The 25616-nt window shown below is 40.5% G+C and overlaps 1 protein-coding gene across 11 annotated transcripts in view; it reads right to left on the bottom strand.

Moving 5' to 3' along the window:
* The window catches only part of Esr1 (estrogen receptor 1), a 392770-nt gene that overhangs the window by 55466 nt on the left and 311688 nt on the right, over positions 1-25616 (bottom strand). For all 11 annotated transcript variants that reach the window (XM_039101049.2, XM_017588797.3, XM_039101051.2 and 8 more), the window contains 1 exon segment: positions 7227-7365. In XM_039101049.2, the coding sequence (XP_038956977.1) occupies positions 7227-7365 (139 nt within the window).

Below are 25616 nucleotides of genomic sequence, written 5' to 3'. Positions count from 1 at the left end.
ATAAATACCTATCAAACTGAAACAAATTGAGTTCTAAGCATCATGGCCTCTGGAGTAGCCAACTTCCCTCATAGCTGTGCTTTGGCAGCATTCATGAAATGACATGATCAGACTAGGGGGGTGGCTTAGTGGTAGAGTATGCATGGCATGCCTTAAGTCCGGGGTCAACCCATCTACTACGCAGGGGAGTAGAAGTGTTCTTTACTACAACATGGAAAAAAAAATCACTGTAATCAAATCATACGGTAGAGAAATGACTTGATTATCCTTGTGTGGGTAGTTAAGATTTAAACAATGTTAGCATATTTTAAAATTAGACAGTGAAAAATATGATTTCAATTTAGCAGATGTTTAACTGTTCAAAACACACGGCAACTAAAAACAAAGCAGCAAATAAAAATTCAAGGAAAGCCAAATTAACTTCCTACACAGGATTAAGGCTTTGTTTGGGATTCTGCCTTTCCCAGGAACAGTTACGTACACTGAGTGGACCCATACTGCTTACAGGCTTAATTCCCTTAAGGACTTAAACACCCATGGTTTAACACTTCTAGAACTCAGCGTCGCTTGATTGCTTTTGTTTTTAAGAGGAAATCTCGGTTTGAATATTTTGTTTTTTCACTATTTCCCATAGAGTCTTAGCTTGTACTTTCATGATTTGGTCTGGATGATCAAACAGAATTTTCTTGAAATACTGTTATGTAGATGTTTCCAATCTTTATTAATATGTAGACCTACGTCATGTGTAGAACCTACCAAAAGCATGTGGGTCAGCTGTTTTGAGTCCAGGAGATAATCTCCCATCAGAGGTAACAGTAGTGATGAGAAGAACCAGCAGAATGTGAGTGCTGGGGCTCAGTTAACTTTGTCTCTTTTATCTAATCCAGGATTCCACCTCAGAGTCTGGTGCCCATCACTTTTGAGGTAAGTCTTCCTACCTAAATTCACTTAAACGAGATAACCTCTTATAGCATTGAGGGGGATTCAAAGGTCACTGTTGAGTATCTTCCTCAATTGCTCTCCACCTTATATTTTGAGACAGTCTATGCCTGAATCTAGAGCAGTCTGGGGGATTCTCTTGTCTTCATCTCTTCAGGGTTAGAGGCATACTCTGTCACACCCAGTTTGTATGTGGGTTCTTAGGGATTGACCTCAAGTCTTCATGGTTATGTAGGAAGCATTTTATCAATGAAGCTGTCTTCAGGGATAACTTCTTTCTTTTGGTGGCAATTTTATGGTTGATAGCTCTGTGGTTTGTCCAGACACACAACAAAAGACTCTGGGAAATAATCAATTAGTTTTACCTATAAAGTGATGAAGAGTCACAAAAATCATAACAAATCAACAGCTCCAGGCTAAAGTATAAACTAGAAAATGTGCTCAAACCTATAGTCTTATGCACTCAACAAAATATAGCATCAAAGATAAGCCAGGGCCAGACCGTTCACATTAAAGAAGTTGCATACATGTGAGCTTCCTTTCTCTTCCCTTCTCCATCCAGTTACATAAGATGGATAGGAAAAGGTTGATGAGCAGAGTCGGTTTTCTAAATTTATGGCCAAGTTAGCAGATGATGATTACTGGTCCATTAATACATTTATGTGTTGTGTAATAAGCAACTTGGGGACAAATGAGGGCAAGCCAGGCAAAGTGGAGGGTACAGGACCTTTGTCAATACTTTCCGAGAGTGAGGCAGAGCCCAGGGCAAAGCTCCTGCAGTAATTGGAGCCCTCTCCTACTCAAGATCAACTTTGCTGAGAGGTGTCTCATTCTCTACATTCATTTCTTCCCCACCACCTGTTCTCCTGCTCCCCTGTACCTAGTGAGAAGCCCAACTCCTATAGGACACACTGCTTGGGGACACAAGTCTGAGCACGCAACAGAAAGGGAGGCCCGTCTCCTCATGCCCTAAAGACACATGTGGAAAGATCCCATTCTGAATTCATTAACTTGCTGCAGAACAATATATCTAATTATTTCCAGTAGAAAATTCTACAAAGAATTTAATGAAGTTTTCCATGGGAAGGGGGGACCAGCACAGCTGCTGGAAGCGTTGCACAGGAATGTTTGCACATTTATTTATTTGTAATTTTCTGAAGAAAAAAATTTTAAATCTAAAAATGAGAATGCTTTTGTTTCTAGTAAATGAGGTGTTTTTTCCAATTGAAATGAATTTATTATCAGAAAACAGTCTGCTCTTTCTTAGAAAAGGCAGAGTATTCTACCTTCTGAGCAACCTGTTTTTCTCTTAGGGAAGGGAGTTTATTCCCATTCCATGCCTACAAGCAAAAGAGATTTTTGTTGTTCAGTACTGTTTCCTGCAGGCAGAGCCTCCTGATGTGGGAGCGATGGAAAGAGCTAGATCAACAACTCTCTGGCCAGAGGCTTGGTAGAATTCTGCTTGTCGAATTAGTCCCTGCTTTTCAGATGTATGAATCATTTTTTCTCCCCTCTGAGAGTGAATGGGAATCAAAAGAGAGAGCATTGGCTTCCTGAGAAATCCACAAATATTTCTCAGAATTTGTGAGCACGGAGAGCTCCAGCAAAACAGCCCCTTGGAAACTGGACAGTCTTCGGAACAGGCAATTAGCATTGTGTCCTCTCGAATTGAATCTGCCTTCCAGAGACATCGACTTCACTCCTGCAAGAGCCAAGAGACCCCACAAGGAGCAAGGCATCAAGAACACATGTGCCACTGTGTTCAGCCTGTTTTTCTAGCATGAGACACATGTGGGACCAAAGGATGAGGCTCATGCCTAGGAGACACAGAAGGCATATTTTGTGTTTTCTAGTGCCAAAACACACCAATGGATTAGGTGTTAGAATGGAAAATGAGTTCTCTTCATTTCCTGATTACTTTCACAGGCATTCTTATTATCTTTAACTTTCCTTTTATAAAATACACAGACACACAGACACACATGTGCATACACATATATACACACATACATATAACCCCACACACCAAACCCCCCCACACAGATTTTTTAATATACCTTGTAATGACCTTATTTATTTATTTTTTGGTTGTCACAAGAAGATTTGATGGCACAAATTATGTGGACTTCATTGCTGTGGGATCCAGGGAAGGACTAGCCATGGTGGGCAGATGGAGCCTGGCAAGGATAAAATTGGCTGACAAGCTGGTTACTACCAGGAGAGCTATAACCCAGGAGAATCAAGATATCATGGGTTGTCATCAGGGAGTAAATCAGGCAATAATTCTCTTTTATATGGACACAGGCTAGGAACCATGCCCTCCGATCATGAACGTGGGACGGCAGCATACTGGGTTTTAGTTTCAAAAGTACAGACTCCTACCTGCTAATATAAACATTTCAGTGACTCAAGGAGAGGGTGGGTGCATTCTCTCCTCTGATAGCCTTATAAGACGCAATTGCTTGGATTAACAGGGGAAAGCTGAGAAAACAAAAGATGTATGCACTCATTAGTAGATAACACTCCGTCTTTTGTCAGCAACCATGGCAACCCCTGGGTTACAGGGATACATAGGATTTGAGACACTCTCCTTCACATCTATGCAAATGAAAGTGTTCTTTTGGGTGTGGTTCACCTTTCAGAGATAGCATCCCAAAGCCAAAGACCAATCACAGAGAAGATGCTAATACTTGGTCCATACCTGTCAGCTTTCCACCAACCACTGAGCTTAGAAACGTGTAGCTATTTATAGTTTGCTATTAAAATGTTCATTATGTATATTTTGGGGGGAAAGGACAAGGTAACTGAACTTAACCTTACAGAGGTTGGAAGCCTGTAGAGTGATGTTTATAGGCTGACCCACAGAGCATCTTCCAGGGATATACAGATTCTAAGGGGCTTCTGTTCACAACACTGTTTATTATCATATATCTATCAGATTGTCATCTACAATTACTAAGAAGGTAATTCAACAATGCTGAAATTGAATAAGACTGAATATATCCTATGTCAAGAATATAGGGTCTTTATGTTTTAGATCAAATGTTATCTTTTTTAAATATTTAAATAAACATCTTTGTCTAAGCATTTTAATTTTTACCAACATCTATTTAGAATGGACAATGAGTTTGTCATTAGGTACAAGCATACTTAAGGGAGGATATTTTGTTGGTTTGCTTTGAGACAGTAACACACTGTGTAGCACAGGCTGGCCTGAAACTGAAAACTCTCCTCTCTCACCCTCTATGGAGCAACGATCACAGGCGAATGTACTACCAGGCCCATGCTTTCTAAGTATTTTCGATTGTACTAAGGTCTTAAATAATGGGTCAGTTCTGGGAAAAATGAGATTTATTGTTTATCTCCTTTGGAATTTAGATATTGCTTAAGAGGTTTATGGGATATAATCACAAGCTAAATGTAATCATGAATTAAGAAAAAATAAAGCTCTTCCAAAACAGATGGGTACTAATTTCTGCAAAGGCTTTAAAGTAATGTTCCAGTAGTCAGTGAGCAGAAATAAACCACAAGTGAGCTCGATGACAGCGATGGTCAAACTACCCATCAACCTGGGAGCTCTTTCCATTGAGGACTTGCTACCAGGATGACAATGGCCAGAACCACTAAAACATATTTTCTGGGTCTCACAGAAGACTTTGTACATTGGAGGTAACACAAAGGTGGATGAGATTTGGTTGGATCACAAGACGTTTATGGCTCACAGTCATCTGGCAGGATGAGGCTCCAGAGGAAGGAGAAACTGATCACAGAGAACCCAGACAAAAGAAAGCCTGCTTTCTGGACAAAAAGAAGAAAAACCTGAAGGAGAGTTTTATAGAAACTAGGTATCTGAACTGAGCCTTAAAGGGAGGATGAGTTTCTAACAAGAGAGACTTTTCAGAGCAGCGGAAGAAACCTATAAAGCTGGACACACCTATTATCCCCAACCCTCGGGAGGCAGAGGTGGTCAGGGGGACATGAGTTCAGTAACAGCTTATGTGACAAGGACATGTGACTCTATCACACAAATGAATCAAGGCACCAAAGCTAGTGTTTGTAAAACTTGAATTTGACATTTTGTTCCCAAGTTGCAGGTCAGCTTCAACTGCCAGATATCTTGAGTCTGGACAAGGTCATCAAATCCCCAACATCCATGTCTTGCTCTCTCATTCACTGCCCTTCTTCATTTATATCATCTGTAAAATGTGTGCTCAACAAGCTTCTTAAAGACAGTCCTGACTGATACACACAAGATGCCTATGTGGTACTTTCAAGAGAACTTGGGAGTCAACTGAGACTTAGTCAGGAGACACCAAGATTACAGTGGTACTTTGGGGCATCATCTCTGGTGGCACTGTGAATGGAGATTGAAGGAAAGAGGAGTTCAAACAAGAGACCAAGACATAGACAGGGAAGTAGGCAAACAGAAAATGAGGTATAAGGAAGGTTTCAGCCATGTTCTGGAGACAACTGGAAGGTCTGGACTCATAAACCATTCAGAGGTCACTAATGTGGTAATGTCACTAAGACAGAAAAAAAAAAACAAAGAATCAGAATTGATAAGAAAGATAATGAATCCAGTATTGGCCATGAATCTCCAATGCATCTGGGACAACAACATAGGACTATCTAGAGAAGTTGAGTTTTCCACAATTTGTTCTCCAGCCACCATATGTCATGGACAGGAAACATCTAAAAGAGTTTTGAGCACATGACATTTGGTCATACTTTGGGTGGGGTGGGATGCTACCAGGGACTAGGAGGTAGCTCCCTGGAGGGCTACCAAAACCTATAAGACATCAAACAGTCTCCAACCCCAAGAAAGAATGTCCCTGGATAGTAACCATGCAGAGGCTGAGAAATCCTCATCTAGAATGATTTGAAACTCCAACTCTGGATTTTTTTTAATTTTTAGATAGAAGTGAATAAACATCCTTGAGAGATGATGGGGAAATTAAACACAGCAGAAAAACAAGGAAAGGAAAGGAAGAGATTAGGGAATCCCCAGGAGACAGTCCATGGATTTCTTGAGTAAGGTAAAGTGAGGGTCTTTCATATTCACAGTGCAATCTTTTATGACTATTCTCGGTAAGCACATAGGAACCTAAGAAGAGGGATAATGGTGAGAAAGACATTCACGAAGCAGATCAGTTCAGTTATGAAGATATAAAAGCTTAAACAGAGCTTAAGCCTGTCTAGAGGTAAAAAAATTAAGAAAAATTAAAAACCCTGAGAATGAAGAGGAGAAGGGGAGAATAGAGAAGAGTCCAAGTGGGCCATGAGTCTACCATTACAAAGACACTGCTATGGTCCAACAGAATAGATGCATCAATGTCCAGGAGTATAGATGTAGTTGTAAGGAAAAAGACTAGTGGCCTCTCCTTGTGTTTGGGGGAAATGTTCTATGGACAGTAAAATCTGATCTGTTTCTAAGGAAGTATTATCAAAATTTCCTAAAAATTAATTTGATGTAGTAAATCAGAAATCAACAACTTCCACAGTTCTCTCTTATTTAAATCTTGCTTTAACTGTTCCAGGGGTCTTGACAGGTGTAGAGATTTGGTTCCTCTTCTGGTAAAAATGGAGATGAGATGGTTTCTGCATCTTTGGGGGTGACATGCTATTTACAGGAGGCAACTAGAAAACTAATCAGCATAGTAGCTGGTGCTGGACAGGGTCTCCATTGAAGGCAGGCTGCTCTGAATAATATCTAAATCCTATTACTCTAAAACACTATTGGGGAAAAAAGTATCAGGGACCACAGTTCAAGGCAACTCCGGGTAACAGGCTAAACAACGTAGCTAAAAACTGAGATTAATTTCTAGAACTGCATGCAAATGGCCTTCAGAACTCTCAGGCCAAATTTCCTCGTTGGAATGATGGAAAAATTAGAGAAAGACTTTGATAGGCCATTGTGGTTTGGTTGTAAAGGCACCAAGAGATAATGTATATTCATATGTATATGATGTTTGTGTGTGTGTGTCTGTGTGTGTATGTGTATATGTGTATGTGTACATGTGTTTGTGTGTATGTATGTGTGTATATCTCTCTCTCTCTCTGTGTGTGTGTGTGTGTGTGTGTGTGTGTGTGTGTGTGTGTGTGTTGCTGTGATAGCAAGCAAACAGCTAGCCTTAGCTTTCATGGACATGTCTACTGATCATTCCCTAGACTTACACATTCATAAATACAACTCTTTGACAGTCCACAGAATGTGGGATACACGAGCTTTGACTATGAACTTAGTGGGTATAAAGAATGTTTCTCCAGGCCACAGCCAGGACACTCACCTGTCCAAGAGCAAGTTAGGAGCAAACAGGAGCTTCCCCGGGTGTTCCATGGAGCGCCAGACCAGACCAATCATCAGGATCTCCAACCAGGCACACTCCAGAAGGTGAACTTGATCGTGGAGATTCAAGTCCCCAAAGCCTGAAGCACAAGGAAAGCCTCAATTAGTTCCAAGAGAATGCAGTCATCACTGGTGATAGGAACGCAGCTTGGGATTTGAACTAGTGAGCTAGCTGTTTTAGTAAATACAAGAAAGAAAAAACATGAATGTGTGCCCTTCTTTTCTACTGACTGAATAGGGGATTAAAGCTTCTTAAAAACTGTAAATGGCAGGATGTAGATGCCTAAACACCCTGAAGAAGAGGAAGATGAGACAAATGGAATTATGCTCTATCAAAAAAGCAAGTATTTTTTTAAAAAATCTAGCTCTGTCAGTGAGTTCTACTTGTCTGTAAATATGTTTTTAATGCCTTGTTGTCAAATCTGCAAATATATACTAGCTCATACAAACCAATCAACTGTCTATAAAATTTGTAGTGAGTAAATAAATTCTACTCAGGCATATCTAATGACTTTACATAGCTATTATTTCTCATTCTTATTTTGTTGAAAACACTCAAGTGCTATAAACTCAAATTATTTAACTAATGACAGATAGGACCAACGTCCTCAGTCATTTCTCCATTTTAGTACTGAGCCATAATCCTTTTCCATAAAATGTAAGACAAAGACTAATGAGATAATATAGGCAAATAAATCACCAGAGGATGAGTCAAATGACTACAGGTAATGTTACAATTACTCCTTGGAGAAACCACTGACGTGTGCCCTTGTTTTCGGTGGTTGATTAGGAGATTAAAGCTTTTTCTAACTGCTAATGACAGTAGATGTCTAAGCATCATGAAGAGGAGGAGGAAGGGGAGAGGAGGACCAGGAGCAGGAGGACCAGGAGCAGGAGGACCAGGAGCAGGAGGACCAGGAGCAGGAGGAAGATGAGATGAATTTGGAAAGCAATCGAGAAGAGCATGACAGAGAGGAGGAATGAGTTATTAAATCCCTCACTGTGGCACTGGAGGCAATGCTAAGTGCTTCCTGTAGCCAGCTTTTTCCATCTTGACTCATACAACAACCTGATCAGCTAGGAACTGATAGTCCTCGGATGTCTTCTCAGGAGAGACATTGGTATAGAATCTTCTGTGATGGTGCTTTTGACCAGCAAGTGACGGGAACTTTTCTGTGCTTTGCTGTGGAAATTTGGATCAGGTAACTAAATATGCCCAACCACAGAGATGCCAGAATGACAGGATTTCTAAGAAAGCAATGTTCTGCAAGTTTGCCATAGCCAAATCAGTGCCCTTCTCTTTGCGAGGAGGCTTTTCTTCAAACTCCCTTCCTCTTCCCACTTTATCCGATGCTGTCTTCTTTGTTTCCCACTATCCTTTGTTAGAATCCATTCTTATTAACTGAGCTGATTTTTTTTGTCAACTTGACAGAAGTCTAGACATATTTGGGAAGAGGAGGAATCTTAATTTAGAAAAATGCCCTCAACCAGATCAGCCTGTCAGTAAGCCTGTGGGCTATTTTCCTGCATGATGATTGCTGTGGAAGGACCCAGCTCACTGTGGCTGGTGCCATCCCTGAGTTGGGGCTCCTGGGTACTCTAGGAAAACAAGCTATGTAAGCCATTAGGAGCAAGCCAGTATGCAGCACCTTTCCAAGGCCTCTGCTTCAGTTCCTGCCTCCAGGTTCCTGTCCTTCTTGAGCTCCTGCTCTGACTTCCCTCGGTAGTATTCACAGGAATAGAAACCCTAACTAAGACATTAATGAAGAAGTGGGCTTTAAGTACATGATTTACCTAACAGATACCTTTCTTAAGGATATTGGGAGTTGTCCAAACCTTAGTACTAAACAATTAGCTTGTTTCTTCACATATAGTTCCTAAAGTGTCACATTTTACACAATCCTGACTTACTAAGTGACAATTCCCAGAGAGACTTCAAGCACACACACAACACAGGGCAATGTCCCTTTGCTCATGATCTCTCATTCTCTATCATCACTTCGACTTGAACAGTCATTTACTGTCTTCCCCTCCTTTCTCTTCACTTATTTACACACGAAGCCAATTCCGTACCCCATTTATGACTTCTTAATTAAGACTCAATTCTGCCATGCCATATGTGTGTGTGTGTGTGTGTGTGTGTGTGTGTGTGTGTGTGTGTGAATGGCTGTTCTTGTATGTGTAGAAAGCTACTCCATCACATAGGAATTCCCCATAAATATGTACAGATGTACTTATACCAGGCATCCCCACCTCTTGGCTATTATTACTAAATCTGTCACATGCAATTTTTGAACAAGTCTTTGGGTGGATGGCTGCTTTCACTGCCTTTGGACAAATATTTAAGAACGCCATGGTTGTAAGCAACTGGCAATGGTTTTCAAGAGGGGTGTGTCACATCCCACACCCATAAGCAGACTCTCAAGGCACAGTTGCTGTCTTTGATAGCACTCAGTGTGCCTTTTTTAATTGTATAATTGTTTCCACATTTATCTATTTGTACACACATACACATATTTGCTGATATGTGGGACACACATGATTGTCCCACAGCCCATGTGTGGAAGTCAAAGGACAAGTTGTCAGTTCTTTTTCTATCATGTGGGCTCTGGGGGTCCGACTAGGGTGGATCAGCTTAGCAGTGAGCACCTGCACACTCTGGGCTACCTCACTGACCCAGCTGTTTTTATTTTAAAGATGCCAGTGGGGTACAGAAGCATCACACTGATATTGTTTTAATTTGCATTCCCTACTAGAAAGTGTCTTTCCATATTTTCTACCAGTTTTTTTTTGGTTCCAGATATATTTATTAGAGACCCAAAATACGATTTTTATTGAATTTCATTTTTAAAAGCCCTAATTCATTATACTTATTCACTACCTCACTGATACATCCCAGAGTCCACGACAGTCAGCGTCTATCAGAGTTCAAGTCTTTGGCAAGAGCCAGTTCCATTGGTGTGATGCAGAGCAGGAGGCTACCAAAGGAGGCAGAATGGAGCTGCTCCTAAGAAAAGTCTTAGTGATTCGGCTGCAAGGTCTGGTTTGAGTCTACCTGGAAAGGCAAGTATGGCTGTTTATCTAGAGAGAATTGGGTCAAAAGGAACCAGACTTGCTTGGGAGAAACAAGAACTTGTCACAGTTCTCTCTCTTGATCCCTAATCTTATAAATCAATCCTGGGCAGCAGAACATGAGTTGACAGCCCCCAGTGAAGTTTCAGTTCCTTAGTAATCCCTTCAGTTGTTTGGATAAAGTTTCATAACACTAATGCAGTCTTACCTGTAAATTAAATTTACCCAAAGAAATGTTACCATTCGAATGCAAGGTGTTTGTTTGTCTGTCTGTTTGTTTGTTTGTTTGTTTTTGGTGTTGTTGTTTGTAGTGGTGGTTTGGTCTTTTGTTTTATTTTTAGGTTTTTTGTTTGGTTGTTTAGCTTTCATTTTTGTTATTTTTTGTTTTTTGTTTTTTGCTTCTTTCTTGCTTCTTGGGATATTTACTTTTGGGTGCATATACAAAAATGTCCTTATGTGTTATTATCAGCCATGATCAAACTTAGGATGAATTATTAAAAAATTCCCACAAGTTTGGGCTGAACATATCCCCATACATGTTCAGAACTGCAACGAGCCAATCGACGTTGGAAAACCAAATGCCAGATACCTGGCAGTGACTTTACATTTAAACAGGATCATATTCTTTAACTCTGACCCCTGAATGGGATTACTATTCAGGCTTGGCAGTTACAACGATTTTAGGGAGTCAAAGAAGTTCCCCACAACCACATGTACCATTTAAATAGGATTATGAATATGTCTGTTAATAATACTTTACAGTCAAAGGCCAGCAGGATTACTGGGTTTTTCTACGAAATTCAGGCATCTTTAATTCTATTTAATTATACTTTCCAGCTGTGCACATTGCCTGCTGACAAGAGTTATTTTACCTGTTGCAAAGTGTTATCTGCAAGCTCCTCAGACGGGGTTAGGAGAAGCTTGCCAGAGAGATTGTCAATTAGCCGTCTCAGTGAATGTGAGGACTGTCAAGGGAAATTGTTCTGTGGAGCCTTTCCTTCCAACATACTAGTCTCAATATTATTTTATCTACCCAGGAGCTAAATACATTTCTGATATAAGACAAATATCCATGAGTATATTTTAGCTCATAGCTAATGATTATATGTAATAAATACATTTATATATTATTATTTATACATATATTATTACTTATATGTTATGTGTTATATGCTATGTGCTATATGTTACATGTTATTATTATGTATTACATATTAATTATAAATATATGTGGCCAATGATTTATACGCTTCATGTTTCAATTCCTTCCTTCATTTCCCTTAAGAACACAAAGATTGTGTCAAGATCTGCTAAGAAGCATTTAAAAAGCAGATCTCTGTCTTCTGAAGACTTCGAAGCATCATCGATGGGAATTTAAATTGCACATCTTTGTGGGATGTGAGTGAAGGCAGCCAAAACAGAAATTCACTCAGGTAACACAGTAGGAACTGATTCGTCCTCTGTTCTTGAGAATCCACAACATTAGACTATGGGGCTCAAGAGATGGCTCAGAGGTTAAAGCTCTTGTTGTGGAAATATGGATGTTAGAGCTCAGATTTCCAGCACCCATAGAAATGCCAGGTGATGTGGTAGCCTGCAATAATTCCAGCACATAGAAGGCAGGGCAAGGATCTCCTGGGCAAATTGAACTGGTAGCTAGATTAGGTGAATTGGCAAGCTCCAAGTTCATGTGAGAGACCCAATATACCATAGATGTATATGGAGAGAGAAAGAGAGAGACAGAAGCAGGGCTATCAAGAAGGCATCCTATGTCAACTTCTGACCTACATATGCACACACACACATGTGTTCATGCTTAACTGCACATAAATGTGCCCATTCACATGTGAACACACATACACGTATGTACACATACCAAGGGCACATATACATGCATTAACATAAAAGTAGTAAGTATAGTCTTTTTGAGATACAACCAAAAACAACGCTCGGAATTTTCATTTCATAACATAAAAACAAAAATGAAGATAACACTGGCCTTTCCGCAAGCTGAGGGAACATGGATTGATATTCACAGGCCTAGAAATAAAGTCATCAAAGATGTGATATACTGGAAACAAACAGATACCGCAAGACATCTATTCCCACCCCTGAACAAGCTACGCTATAGCTAATGGTTGGATGGAAACCTCTGCCCTAGGAAGATGCCATTTATATATAAAATAAGGTTATTTTTCCAGATCAGTTACTATAATTTGGACCTAAAATGTCCTTTAAAGGCCACGTTACCAGAAATGGATTTGGGGGAAGTAATTGAATAATGAACTCTGACTTCATGAATAGATTGGATGTTGCCGGATCTATAAGCTAATGAATTATTGGTAATGGAGAGAGATGCCTGTGAGGTAAAGACACACCCCTACTACAATCTCCCAACATCCTCACATTCTGACTCACCTCAAACCCACAGTGACAGAGCCAGCCAAGCATGGAAACCATGAGCCAAGATAAATCCTTCATTTTAATTTCCATAGGTCTTTTGTCACACTGGCAGAGACCTGACTAACACACCATGTAAAGACATCCCTGATTCTGTCCTCCACTAAACAATGACTGTTTCACCTCCAGGGTACTTTCCCCTAACTCCCTTACCTTCGACTGCAAAAGAAGAATACAGGGGGATGGGCGAATGGTTCAGTTGGTAACGGCTTGCCTGGCAAGTATAACGAACAGAGTTCAATCTCTAGAACCTGTGTAAATATGCCAGGTGTGGTTGCATTTACTTGTAAGCCCAGCACTGAGGAGGCTAAGACGGGAGGGCCCCTGAGTCCCTCAGCCACCTCATCTAGCTTAATTGGTAAGCTCCATGCCAATAAGATACTATCTCAAAGAAGGTAGATGGTGTCCCTGAGGATGGCATCCAAGATTGCACAGGTACATATGCATACATACCACCAAAGACACACACACACACACATGCACACACACTTTCATTAAAATATTTACAAGATTCCAAACCCCCTTCCTTGAGCCTCACAAAATCTGAAGCCTTCGGCTCCATTGTGGGCTGCAGTACATTGCTACAGAAATTGCTCAATTTGCCTTGTCATAGAATCAAATCCTTCAGGTCTTGCCTTCTCTTGCTGGCTATGGGCAGGTTCTTAGAAACGATATCAAAATGTACAAAAAAAACCTCAGGTAAAACGACTAATCTGCATATCTTCAAGGACCTACACTGTCTTGGAAAAATGGTACATTGAAGTGGCTTCTTCAGGACAGACACGAGGCAAACCAAGGGACTGTATTTCTTAATTTCATGGGATACAAAATATAGAGACTGAAAAAAAAGCCTGAAACCCTTTGGGGAATCGGAACCACTTGCTTTTTTCATTGCCATGATCACAGTGGACAGAAGCAGCACAAGGAAGGTGAGGTTTATGTTGACTTACGTTTTCTGAAGTTGTAATCTATCATGATGGAGAAGGCCCGGCACAGTTTGTGTTGGCAGGGGTGTGAAACTGAGTCTCTCCTCACATTATGGTAGAGCAGAAAGCAGACAGCTCCCATTAGAAGGGAATCAATCTACAGCCCTTATGATCTGCCCTGAATGGCCTACATCAGCAGGATAACCCAATCTCAAATGTAATCATTTGAGGGAATGGAGGGGTGACTTGGTAATTAAGAACACTCTTACAGAGGACCCCGAATTAGATCTTCAACACACCTAGATTAAGCATCTCACAACTACATGCAACTTCCATTCCAGCCTGTCTAGCACCTTCTGCGGACCTCCTCAGACGTCCACATGCACACGAACCCATGTACATACACCCACAGAAGGATGCAGACATGTGATCATACACATAAATAAAAAATAAATCTTTTTAAAACCTTCATCACTGGGATGTAAAATACCCCTGTAGGATTATGCCTGTAGACACCTCATCCGCAGATGTTGGCACTGTTTTGTGACGCTGTGGAACAGAGACATGGAACCGACCTAGCAGAAATAGGTTGCTGGAGTCTACTTTGAATGTGATGTCACTTCTGCTGCCATCTCTAGTTCTTTGCTTCCCGACCAATGAAACAGACCAAGTGTGCACCAAGGTACCACTGCCTCCTGCTAAGCCGTTCTAGCCTCTCCAGTCACCACTCCCACACCCTCCCTGCCAGACTGTACTAATGTCTCCTCAACCATTTACTTAGATAATTCTCTCTGTCTGTGAGTTGTTTCTGTCAAGTACCCCTGTCACAGTGAGGAGAAAATTCACTAGCACCCATGTGCTACAATCTGTAGAGATGCAATACAAACCCCGTCTGAGCAGAAGAGTAGTGTTTCCTCGGAGAGGAGCTGTCTACAAAACCAGAAGCCAGGTGGTTGGATCCCTCAGCAAATCTACTAGCTTCCTGACCTTCAAACGAATTAATCATGTTCTCAGTGATTTGACCATGATGTTCTCTGAAATGTCAGCTATGAAACTGCCTGCTGCACTTCCCCTGCCATGCAATACTTTTTGAGGGAAGAAGAAATGAATAGAAACCATGGAGATCAAATGGAGTCTTCACAGTCAACGTTTTATAAGTTCAATCTAGAAAACAGGGAGGTAGTGCTATCCCATAGTGCATGGACCCTGCGGTGTAGTTGAAAACAACCTACCTTCACTTCAAAAATATCCTCCAACGTCTTCTTACACATGATGCCATGGTAGCCCACTGGAGCTGGGAATTCTATTCTGTGACATTTTATAATGTCAGCAATAGCATAATTTATTGAAAAATTAATCTTTAACGAATGAGTTTGGGAACTGGAGAGAGATAGCTCAATGGTTAGCAATGATTGCTGCTACGGCAGAGGACCAGAGTGCAGTTCCCAGCATCCACATTGAGCAGCGCCCCGTAAACTCCAGCTTCAGGGGAGCCAATGCCCTTTCTGGGATTCTGTAGGCATTGCATTCACATGCATATACCCACCCACAGACAGACAGATACATATATAACTAAAATTATGAAATAAGTCATTAAAATGAATAAACAAGAAGAAATTCATTTTATCGTTCAAGTCAATGTCTTGTAGAACTTATATGAAATACCTGCCACCATTAAAAATAAAATAATTGGAACACACAGCCCCCCCCCAAATAAGCAATAGAATAGTCAGGCACGTATTTATCAATGTTGTGAACCACAATGCCTGAGTTCCCCGCCTCGCTGCTGTTGTATGTACTGCCTTCTCTGCAAGTGCTTTCTTTCTTGGGGTAATGCTAGCTCACGTCCTTGGAATAATGACGAAGCTTTGTGCAGGTCTCCTCCAAATGTGGGACTCTTTGATTGTCTGGAAGCAGCACCCCAGGTAGAACTCACCCCGCCCCATCAGAATGAGGACAGAAATAATGAAATGACTACCAACCGAAAAGTCAAGTGGACCTGGCTCGCTGCTCTGCTTACTCTTGGGATCTCTGAAAGCATCTCCCATCTGTAAAATGTAGATCAACTCAAGGTTAAGATGCTGAAAGCCCTTCCCATCTGTAGAAGGCTGAGGGACTGACCTAGCAGTTAGGATTATTACAAAAGGAGTTAGCATATGTTCCAGGACACCAGAGCTGCTACTTCCTCCCCTACCTCATCCTGACAGGCTGTAAACACTAAGAGAAATGTTTTAAAATACATTAGATACATGATTTATAGCTCAATTGAGCATTTGCAGAGACTCTACTTCATGATCTCAAAAGCTCGTTTTCTGTTTCTTTTTATTTTTATTTATGCATACATGTAAAAAAAAGCTAATAAAAAGGATAAAAGACTTCCTGGACATCAAACAGCTCTTACAAAACAACATTTCTCAAGATTTTAAAGTAAAGGGAACAATGGCATATGGATTATATTTTGCCTAAAATATAGATGTAGAAAAAATGAGAAAAGAGAGAGAGTGTTTTGCATTTTATTAAGTACAAAGCATTTCATTATGTTAGATGTCCCTAGAACACAGTTGTCTACAGCACTCGTGCTGTAAACTGGAGACTGTTTCCATGGAGCCTAGTACGCTTCTACACTGTTTGCTACTCTTCACTTGTCTTGGGACAGACAGACTTTCTCCAAGGACTTCTCACCTACAGAGACCCAATGATGCTCTGTAGGCAAGTAAGCAACCAACCAGTGTTAGAGGAGATGACAGTCCCAAAGTGGATATTCTAAAACCTTACCATTGGGCTGGGGATGTGGGTCAATGGGATAAGGTCTGCCTAGCCTACAAAAGGCCCTGGCTTTGATACCTATTAACAACGCCTACATCACATTTAGCATAGCTAACAGCCAATTAACTTGCCTAAAAACAAGAATTCAGGTCAGTTTTCTCATTCTAACTTCAGGTGGATTGTAGGAACCTAAACTCAGGTGGTAGGGGTTGTGTGACAAGTGCCTTTACCTGCTGAACTATCCTAAAAAGTTGTCCTCTGACCGCCGTATATGCACTCTGGCTTGTGGGTACCCATATATATTTATAAGGTGCGCACATACACACATACTTAATAATGACGGTGATAATAATAGTAACAATAATAACTGTGCACACAACAAGTCTAGCTTTCCACTGAACGTTAGGGCTTTAAACTCAGGTTTTCACGCTTGTTTAGTAAGCGCTTTGATGAAGGAGCCATCTCCTCAGTTCCTGAACTTTGAAACCTTGGCTCTGCTGTTTGAAAATGGTATGTGTTCTTCTATATCATACAATGAAGACTTTTGTGACATCATTACCAGTTCCTTCAGAATAGGGCAGAAGAAAATGGTATCGTTTACTCTGTGAGTCATTTATACACACATGTACTTAGAAATGATGAGTTTATGGAACATGTTAAATAAATAGATATGGTGCTGTTTATGGCAATTCCACTTATTCTTTTTTTTTTTCAGAGCTGGGGACCGAACCCAGGGCCTTGCGCTTCCTAGACAAGCGCTCTACCACTGAGCTAAATCCCCAACCCCTACTTATTCTTAATTTGATCTATAAGGAGAAAGAGAAAAATCCAATGGATATCTAGATGCCCTTTCTGGACCTTGCATGTGAATGCATATATAAGATATAAATTAAATTCCAATGGTAGGTATTCTGATGACAGTGTCTTAGCCATATTATCATGACTATTTAACCTAAATGAAAATAGGTTCAAATTTGCTTAACTGCTGTTGCTGGGCATGGAATTCTATCCCAGCATTTCTCTCTGTCACACTCCTTATAAACACTCCTTTGAGAAGTTATTAAATTTAACCTTGAAAGTGCATTTGGACCATACAAACAGTTCAAGTTTTCTAACAGCCTCTCCTGCTTTGGACATCATCCCACGCTTGCTGCTTAATCCTCCTCCTCCTCTCTTCCCTTCCTCTCTGTCTGTCTCTTTCTCTCTTATCTTTGTCTCTCACTGTGTGTATCTGCTTTTGTCTCTGTCTTTTTGTCTCTGTCTTTGTCTTTCTGTTTGTCTCTTTCTTTCTGTCTCTGTCTTTCTCTCTTTCTCCGACTGTCTCTTTCTCTCTCTGTATCAGTCTTTCTGTGTTTCTGTCTCTTTCTGTTTTTCTATGTTTCTCTGCTTCTGTCTCTGTCTCTGTCTCTCTCTGTCTCTCTGTCTCTGTCTCTGTCTCTGTCTCTCTCTCTCTGTGTGTGTGTGTGTATGTGTGTGTGTAACATATTGTGATAACATCTTATTCTCTCTGCCAATATTTTACTATGTTTACACATCAACAGGGTATGGAAATAATAAAACAGCATATGGAAATAAATTACCTCTAGTCTAGAATATCACTTATAGAATTTCTCTGTTTGGAATGAGAAAAAAATGGAGCTAAAATATAAACAACCCTCAAGGTTTTAAAGCTTCCAATTATGAACTGTGGTATATGTAAAACAATTATAATACAATGGGGTAATTAGTTTTATTTTAATTAGAGATTTCATGTGGCATTCCCTTAACTGTTATTTATCAGTTCAGTTTAACCACATAAATTTCATGGTTAGTGAACATCTTTTGTTCTTCAAAGGCTGAATACATTTTCATTCTGCTGCCGGCAAAACTAAGTTTGAGGCATACTAGGAATCATCCTATAAAAATTGCAACCTCAGAATCTGTAACAAAGTGATCTATAACCCAATTGCATCCTTGGGAAAGGGTAGAGATTCTGGGCTACATCCTTCATGAACATATTTGTTTATGTGGTTAATTCCCTCCAAATTCCTTTCCTAACTGTGCTCCTTTCTGTCAGCTAAAATGTCCCTCAGACATCATTGCAGACCACATGCAGCCCCACCATTGGGAGAGCCACCAACAGCATTCCAGAGTTCATCTGCTTCTTACAAAAAAGATTGCTGCACTCCTACTTTATGCATGCCTCTCTGATGATATTATTACATTGAAAAGTGCTTCATATCGCATTTTAAAAAGTACATACAGGAATAAGTCATTCCAATAGGCATGGTTTTTTTAACACACATGTACAGGAAGAGAGAGATAGAGAGATGGAGACACAGATACACACAGATACACAAAGAGAGAAAGAGAGAGAGAGAGACAGAGAGAGAGACAGAGAGACAGAGAGACAGAGAGAGACAGAGGCAGAGACAGAGAGAGACAGAGAGAGACAGAGAGAGAATTATCATTTTTAAATCCATGTACTATAAGTTATATGATAAAGGGCAAGGAAAGAAATAGTTTAGTTGGAAAAAGGTATGACTATTGTATCTGTTTTGCTCCCCAGAGGAAGGTGAGTCAAGACTTTTAGATCTGAAGATCAGACTTAGGGATCAAAAAAAAAGTGTCCCTCTGAGAAAACAAAGCAGATGGCAAGAGTGCCGTGCCACCAACCCCATCTGTATCACGAGCAGAGCCTTAGTTTATGAAGAGATGGTTGTCATGACGATAAGCATTTGAGAAGAGTTCTGGAGAAGCTGATGAATTTATGAGTGTCTCCTAGCTTCCCAATTTTCCAAACAGACTGAAAACCACCCCCATCCCCAAATAAACAATTCTATTACTGCTTGAGTTGGTTGCAATTATGCTATGGAGACACTAGGAGATTCTGTATGTCTCAATTCACACAATTCCCTTTGGAGGAGCTGAGCAGCAATCTACTTGGTTGTATCAAAGCTTGAAGATACACTAGGTTTTTTTTTAATTCAGCAAAAGCAATTGTATTAACTACATCTTAATTCCACCCACCCCACCCCCGCCCACCTCAAGCTCAGAAAGAAATCAATTTCAGTTTAAAATGAGAAATGGGGGGGAGTAAAAGAAATTATTTTCCAGTTTCTGATAGTGGATTGCAAGGTAAAGGACACAAATATTAATAAGCTAGAAAGTAAAGTACCAAGGACTGTCCTTTTAAGTGGTTGTCAAATGGACAGGAAGGACAGCCACTGTGGAGTCAGTTGGAGTTAGTTCACAAAGAGCTCAGGCTGGTTACATTTGGAAATACAACAAGCACTTGTACCAGGGAACATTTATTTCCCCATCTGTCCTGGAGCAGACCTGCAGAGCATTCCAGAGACTTCTGACATCAGCCTGCATTCTCTCCAAACTGTATGATCAGGATCCACACTACAAATGTCCTGTCTAGAGAGAGCCCCTCCCAAAATGAGCAGTTATGACTTCCTCCTCTTCCTGATCCCCTCAAGTTCCTCACTGGGACCAAAATTGGTACAAACTCATAACTTCAGAGAGGGCTTCACACACACACACACACACACACACACACACACACACACACACACACACAGACCTGAATTAAAAGCTGGAATACCTGTCTTTGAAAATGAGCTAAGGACAATTAACTCTAGAACTCATTAGGGCTCTTTGTTTTTCAAAGAGGCAGATTCTTCTTTAATTCTACTGAAACTCATGTCGTAATGGGAATTTTCTAAGGTAAAACACAGGTGTCTCTGACAAGCTGGGTATGAAACTGGACTGCCATCCATCAGTGGGTGCTTGAGAAGACAAGGCAAGGTCTGAATATCACGGAGAGGTGGCAAGCAAGTCTGGGGTCCTACAGCATGCAGCGGTCGTGGGGTTTGCTGAGAAAAGATTATCTCTTTCCTTTCAGTCTGAGATGCTTTGCACTGTCCACGTTATCCCTATATAAATTCCAACAGCAAAATGGATACAAATGATTGATTCCACCTTTCTCCCAATACCTGAGGTCAGCAATTACTAAACAGAATTACAGGACTCTAGAAAGAGGCCATAAATATTTTTTTCTTTTATCTCTCGTGGGTTTCTTTTATAAGCCTGGTTGATCTTGCTTGGTCAATAAATGACTCTGAAAACACAGTGGGTGCTAGAGAAGACCCACAGAGTCTATGAGTGCTGATCGTCTGGGCAGCAAGGGCTGCTGCAGCCTCTCTCTAGTTCAGTGCAGCCCTGTGCCCCACCTCAGGGTAGATGAGATTCCAACCATAGTGCTGGCTTCCCAAAGGAAGGACCAGAGACATATTTGCTCATAAAGACTGGAAGGTCCTAAGACTCTTTAGTTATTTAGTTTCCTAGACTTTCCATAGCAACTTGCTACCTACTGGGTAGCCCCAATCTGGCTTAAAGTATATCCAGCTCTTGCAGCAGCAAAGGCCTTTCTTCTGAATATTTCTGGCCATATATGTGGGTTTTTCTGAACTTGGTGGGATTACCAAAGAAGAAGAAGAAGAAGAAGAAGAAGAAGAAGAAGAAGAAGAAGAAGAAGGAGGAGGAGGAGGAGGAGGAGGAGGAGGAGGAGGAGGAGGAGGAGGAGGAGGAGGAGGAGGAGGAGGAGGAGAAGAGAGAGAGAGAAAGAGAGAGAGAGAGAGAGAGAGAGAGAGAGAGAGAGAGAGAGAGAGAGAAGGCTCATGAAGCTGCAATGATATACACTGAGTGAAAGGGCAAGATTTGTAACTACTTGATAAGGCAGGGGAATAGGTACATGTTCTTGGGTACAGGGACAGGTAGATGCTATCAATGAATGGCACTCTTATTCTACATCATGAAAACAGCAGAAACCAACCTAGAAGGATGCTGGTTTATTCTAGGACAGCACTAATTAGGTGCCAGTTTTCTCAGACAATGCTAAAGTAAAAAAAGGCAGTGTTGCTTTCCAGGAAGTCCTAATTTTATTTCATGTTTATATAATGAACAAAAATGTCTGTTGACTACTTTCTTGGAACTCTACGTGTCTCAATAGAAACTTTGACTTTTCCAATGTGAAATAAGGTACTATAAAGATGTCAAGTCAGTGACGGACAATAGGCAGTATTGGGTCCCCAGTTAGTCACTGGTTAATCCTGTGCCCTCTGGAGACTTAGTCAATCTCTTGTACTGCTGTATACTCTTTACTTATTAATATTTACTTTTTTAGTTGTCTGGCTTAACTGGTATATTTTGAAACATAGATCCTTGTGCCTCATTCAGGCTCGCCTGCACTACCCTACCCTGTCTTTCCCCCACAACCCCCCTAGTCTTCTTCCTTCCCTGCAATGTCTTCCTTCTGCTTTCATTGACTGTAGCTCTTTTCAGAATGAAGATAGAATTGTTCTGGGATTCAGCATCTTCTTCTAAACAATGAGAACTATAATAGCACCTATAAGGGAACTGTCACAGTACTTGGAGCACACTGGTAGCAGGGGAGCAAACAGTACACTGATTACTGTCCTTTATAGTAAAGTGCATGAAATATTACAAAGGCATGAGAGTTCTTCTGAGCATCTGCTTCATGCCTGGGCTTTTCAATTGAAGGGTCTTACGGGAGCATTCTTACGTGTCCCCACTCTCTTCCTCTCTCCTGTACCTCACGTTCCCTCTGTGCATGTCTCTGTCTTTCTCTTTCTCATGCTCCTCTTTCCATGTCTGTCTCTCTGTCTCTCTCCCCCATGTGTATATCTCTGTTTCCCTCTGTGTGTCTGTGTCTCTCTATGTCTCTGTCAGTCTCTGTTTCCCTCTCTCTCTCTCTCTCTCTCTCTCTCTCTCTCTCTCTTTCTCTCCCCCCTTTCTGTTTGTGTGTGTGTGTGTGTGTGTGTGTGTGTGTGGTGTGCGTGTATGTGTCCCTGTATGTGTGTTCATGAGTGTGGAGGCGAAAATAAATATCATTTTTTCTTTCTCAAACATTTTCCACCTTACTTTTTGATATGGAGTCTATCAATGAGCCAGAAATTCACCAGTTCAGCTCGACTGCTTAGCCAGCAAACCTTAGGATCTTCCTGTCTCCATCTTCCCAGTACTGGGATTATAGGTATATGAGATCATACCCAGCTTTATTTTTTCCAACATGTACAGAGGGAGTCACATTCAGGTCTTTATACCTGTGTAGTAACCATTTTACCCACTGAGACATCTCCCCCTAGTTCCTAAATATTTTTATATCAATCAATAGAACTATAGTGGAACCAATTTCTTCCTAAGAATTCATGGGCTCCTAATTAAAGACCCCTGATAGAATAAGGACAGAAGTAATTGATTTCCAGGTAATTAGATTGCACTGGGAAGTTCTTATAAACCAGAAGAATGAGACACACTTTGTCATCACATTACTTATCTTGGATATAAAGAACAACAGACTATATGAAAATCTACAGTATGTCACGAATGGGGCATACCTTTCTCTGTCCTCTGATGTTTCTGGAAATGCCCCTCACAAGATCACTGAGGACCAGAAAGCATGCTATAAACATTTGGAAAGATACAAAGCAACGAGACCAGAAAGAAGAAGTAAGAAAATGTACTACCTGGTCGCTGTTCAACAAGCTCAAGAAATGGCCTGTGTGACTCACTCAGTGGCTCCTTTTATGAGTGATTAAGAGAAATTGAAATCATTAATGTCTTTACCTAAACAAAGAATGTTTGAAAATTCATCAAGATTTGAAGATTAAAAGTAAATCCCAAGTATTCATTTTTTTTTTTGAGTCAGGGTCTCTCTAGGTAGGCCAGGATGGCCTGGAACTCTCTATAAAGTTCAGTTTGACCTGGAACACAGAGAGATCCACCTGTCTCTGGCTTTGTGGGATTAAAGGTGTGTCCAACTTGTGGCAAATCTTAAATTGAAGCAGTAAATAATTTAATAAATTGGGAAGTGACCCAAAGAATCTCAAAATCTATTTTCTTCATACTTAAAAGACAGCAGAACCTACTAATAAGTTATACAAGAATTTCTGTTATAGCCTTTGCTTATGAAATATGATCTTTTGAAATGACTTTATTATCTCAGTAGAACTTTTGGGTATGAAAATATGTTATTAGTAAGGTAGACAGGTAAGTCCTTGAAAATGAATGCTTCCCAGCTTGCAAATCTCTCATAAAACTTTGTCTAATAATTGACTTTTTCTCTAATGCCTGAACCAAGAACTGACCATGAAACCAAGAGAAAAGGACCTCCACTCAGCCCTTGACATTGACCCAATAATCAAGAGAGTGACTGGAAATAGATGGTGTCATTATGTTACTGCTTCTTCTGATATCTCTGCAAAATATCTATGGATTCTAGCAACACATGGTGTGTTTGATACAGACATTTCAGAACCAGGAAGAAATGATAAAACCATCTGTTTAGTTACTGTTCTATTACCGTGAAGACACCATGACCAAGGCATCTTATAAAAGAAAGCCTTTAACATGTAACAAAGCCTGATGCCATGATGTGGTGGCTTGAATGAAAGTGTCCCCTGTGGTCTTGGGAATTTGAACATTCGGGTTTGGGGAAGTTTAGGTGGCACAGCCCCACAGATGCCATTACATCACTGGAGATGGGCTTTGAGATTAAAAGCCCCATCCCACTCCACTTACATTTTTATATTAATACTTCCTGACGCTTGGGGCTGCAGATTAGAGCTCTCAGCTTCCTGCTGAGACTCGGCCATGATGGATTCTAATCCTTCTAGAACCATAACTTACCTTGTCCATAATGTCTTTTTTACAGCAACAGAAAGCAACTAATTAGCCTGCTTTTTTTCTGTTTTGTGTTTCTGTTTAAACTAAATTTAGATTAGTTCTCAGATGGCAGCTCACTCAGTAGAGTTTTTCCTTAACACGCACGAAGCCCTTTGTTTAATTCCAAGTACCCCATAGATGGATAGAATGGTGCATGCCAGCAGTCCCAACATTCCGGAGGTAGAGACAGCAAGAATGGAAATTTAAGGTCACCCTGAGATACATAGCAAGTCTGAGATCAGTCTGGATTATTTGAGCCCCTCTCTACAAAAACAAACAAACAAACAAACAAACAAACAAAATTAAGTGTAGAAGTTAAGACTTCTACACTTCTAAGTAAGACTTAAAACAAAACAGAGAGACTAAGAAACCCAAACAATTACCCAGAGTAGCAAAATATCAGTTAAAAAAGGTTGCTAGGACTTCTCTCATCATTTCTGAAAATCTTGGGGGTCCTTTTCTCCCCTGGCCTGTCTCTGACCTGCTAGGACTTCAGGCTGTTGACATCACTCAAGCTTCTCCCTTCACCACCTTGCATTCTTGTAGTTCCTGTTTTTCTCCTCTGCTGCTTCCAGTGGGTGTGAGCAAAGTGGCCATGATTTAAATTTCAAACTCAAAAAAATTTCAGGTACCTTTTGCCCTGCTAAAAGCAGTCACTGTCAGGAAAGAGGCAGAAAGTGGAACAACAGTTTGCTGAAAAATACCATTGGTTCTTGTGTCTATTAACTTCTGGCAATTGTAGATCCTCAGCACATATTTCTCAGGGTGAGTTTTTCTCCTGACATGTTAGAATTAGCAGACATAATGGATTTTATACATCTGTCTGAAGCCCCGACAGCTGTAACAACTCCCAGACATTGTCTCTGCCTCACTTTGCAACAGCGAGGATATGATTTTTCCTATTTTATTCTTTTTATCATTCTAAAAATCACTTCCATTTTTCTGAGGTGGACACACACACACACACACTCACACTCACACACACACACACACACACACGCCTACATATTCATATTCTTTAACATGCGTACAAGGGTGATTCTGAGCTATTTACTCATGTCTCACATTTTAATTTCTGAAAGATTCTACCACAGAACCCTTCATTTATTTAGCAGTTTATTAGTAAATCACATGTTAATTGAACAGATTCAAAATAATTATATGTGGAAATTCAAAAAATATACCAATTCTACAAAGATCCTGGGATTTGTGAAGGTAGGGCAGGCCAGCTCACACCATAGCAATCCAATGTTTTTCTCAGTGGTTGTATTTTGTAGTGTTTTTTGATATCTCTGCAACCTAATTTTGTAGGTTGGTTTGGTCAGACCTAAGAAGGCTACTTTAGGAAGAGAAAAGGGTCTTAGTGCACCATCTTG

The sequence above is a fragment of the Rattus norvegicus genome, chromosome 1 (assembly GCF_036323735.1).
Source record: "Rattus norvegicus strain BN/NHsdMcwi chromosome 1, GRCr8, whole genome shotgun sequence".
Classification (NCBI taxonomy): Eukaryota; Metazoa; Chordata; class Mammalia; order Rodentia; family Muridae; genus Rattus; species Rattus norvegicus.
The sequence above is the reverse complement of the archived record's forward strand: the minus strand, read 5'-3'. Positions and strand labels throughout refer to the sequence as shown.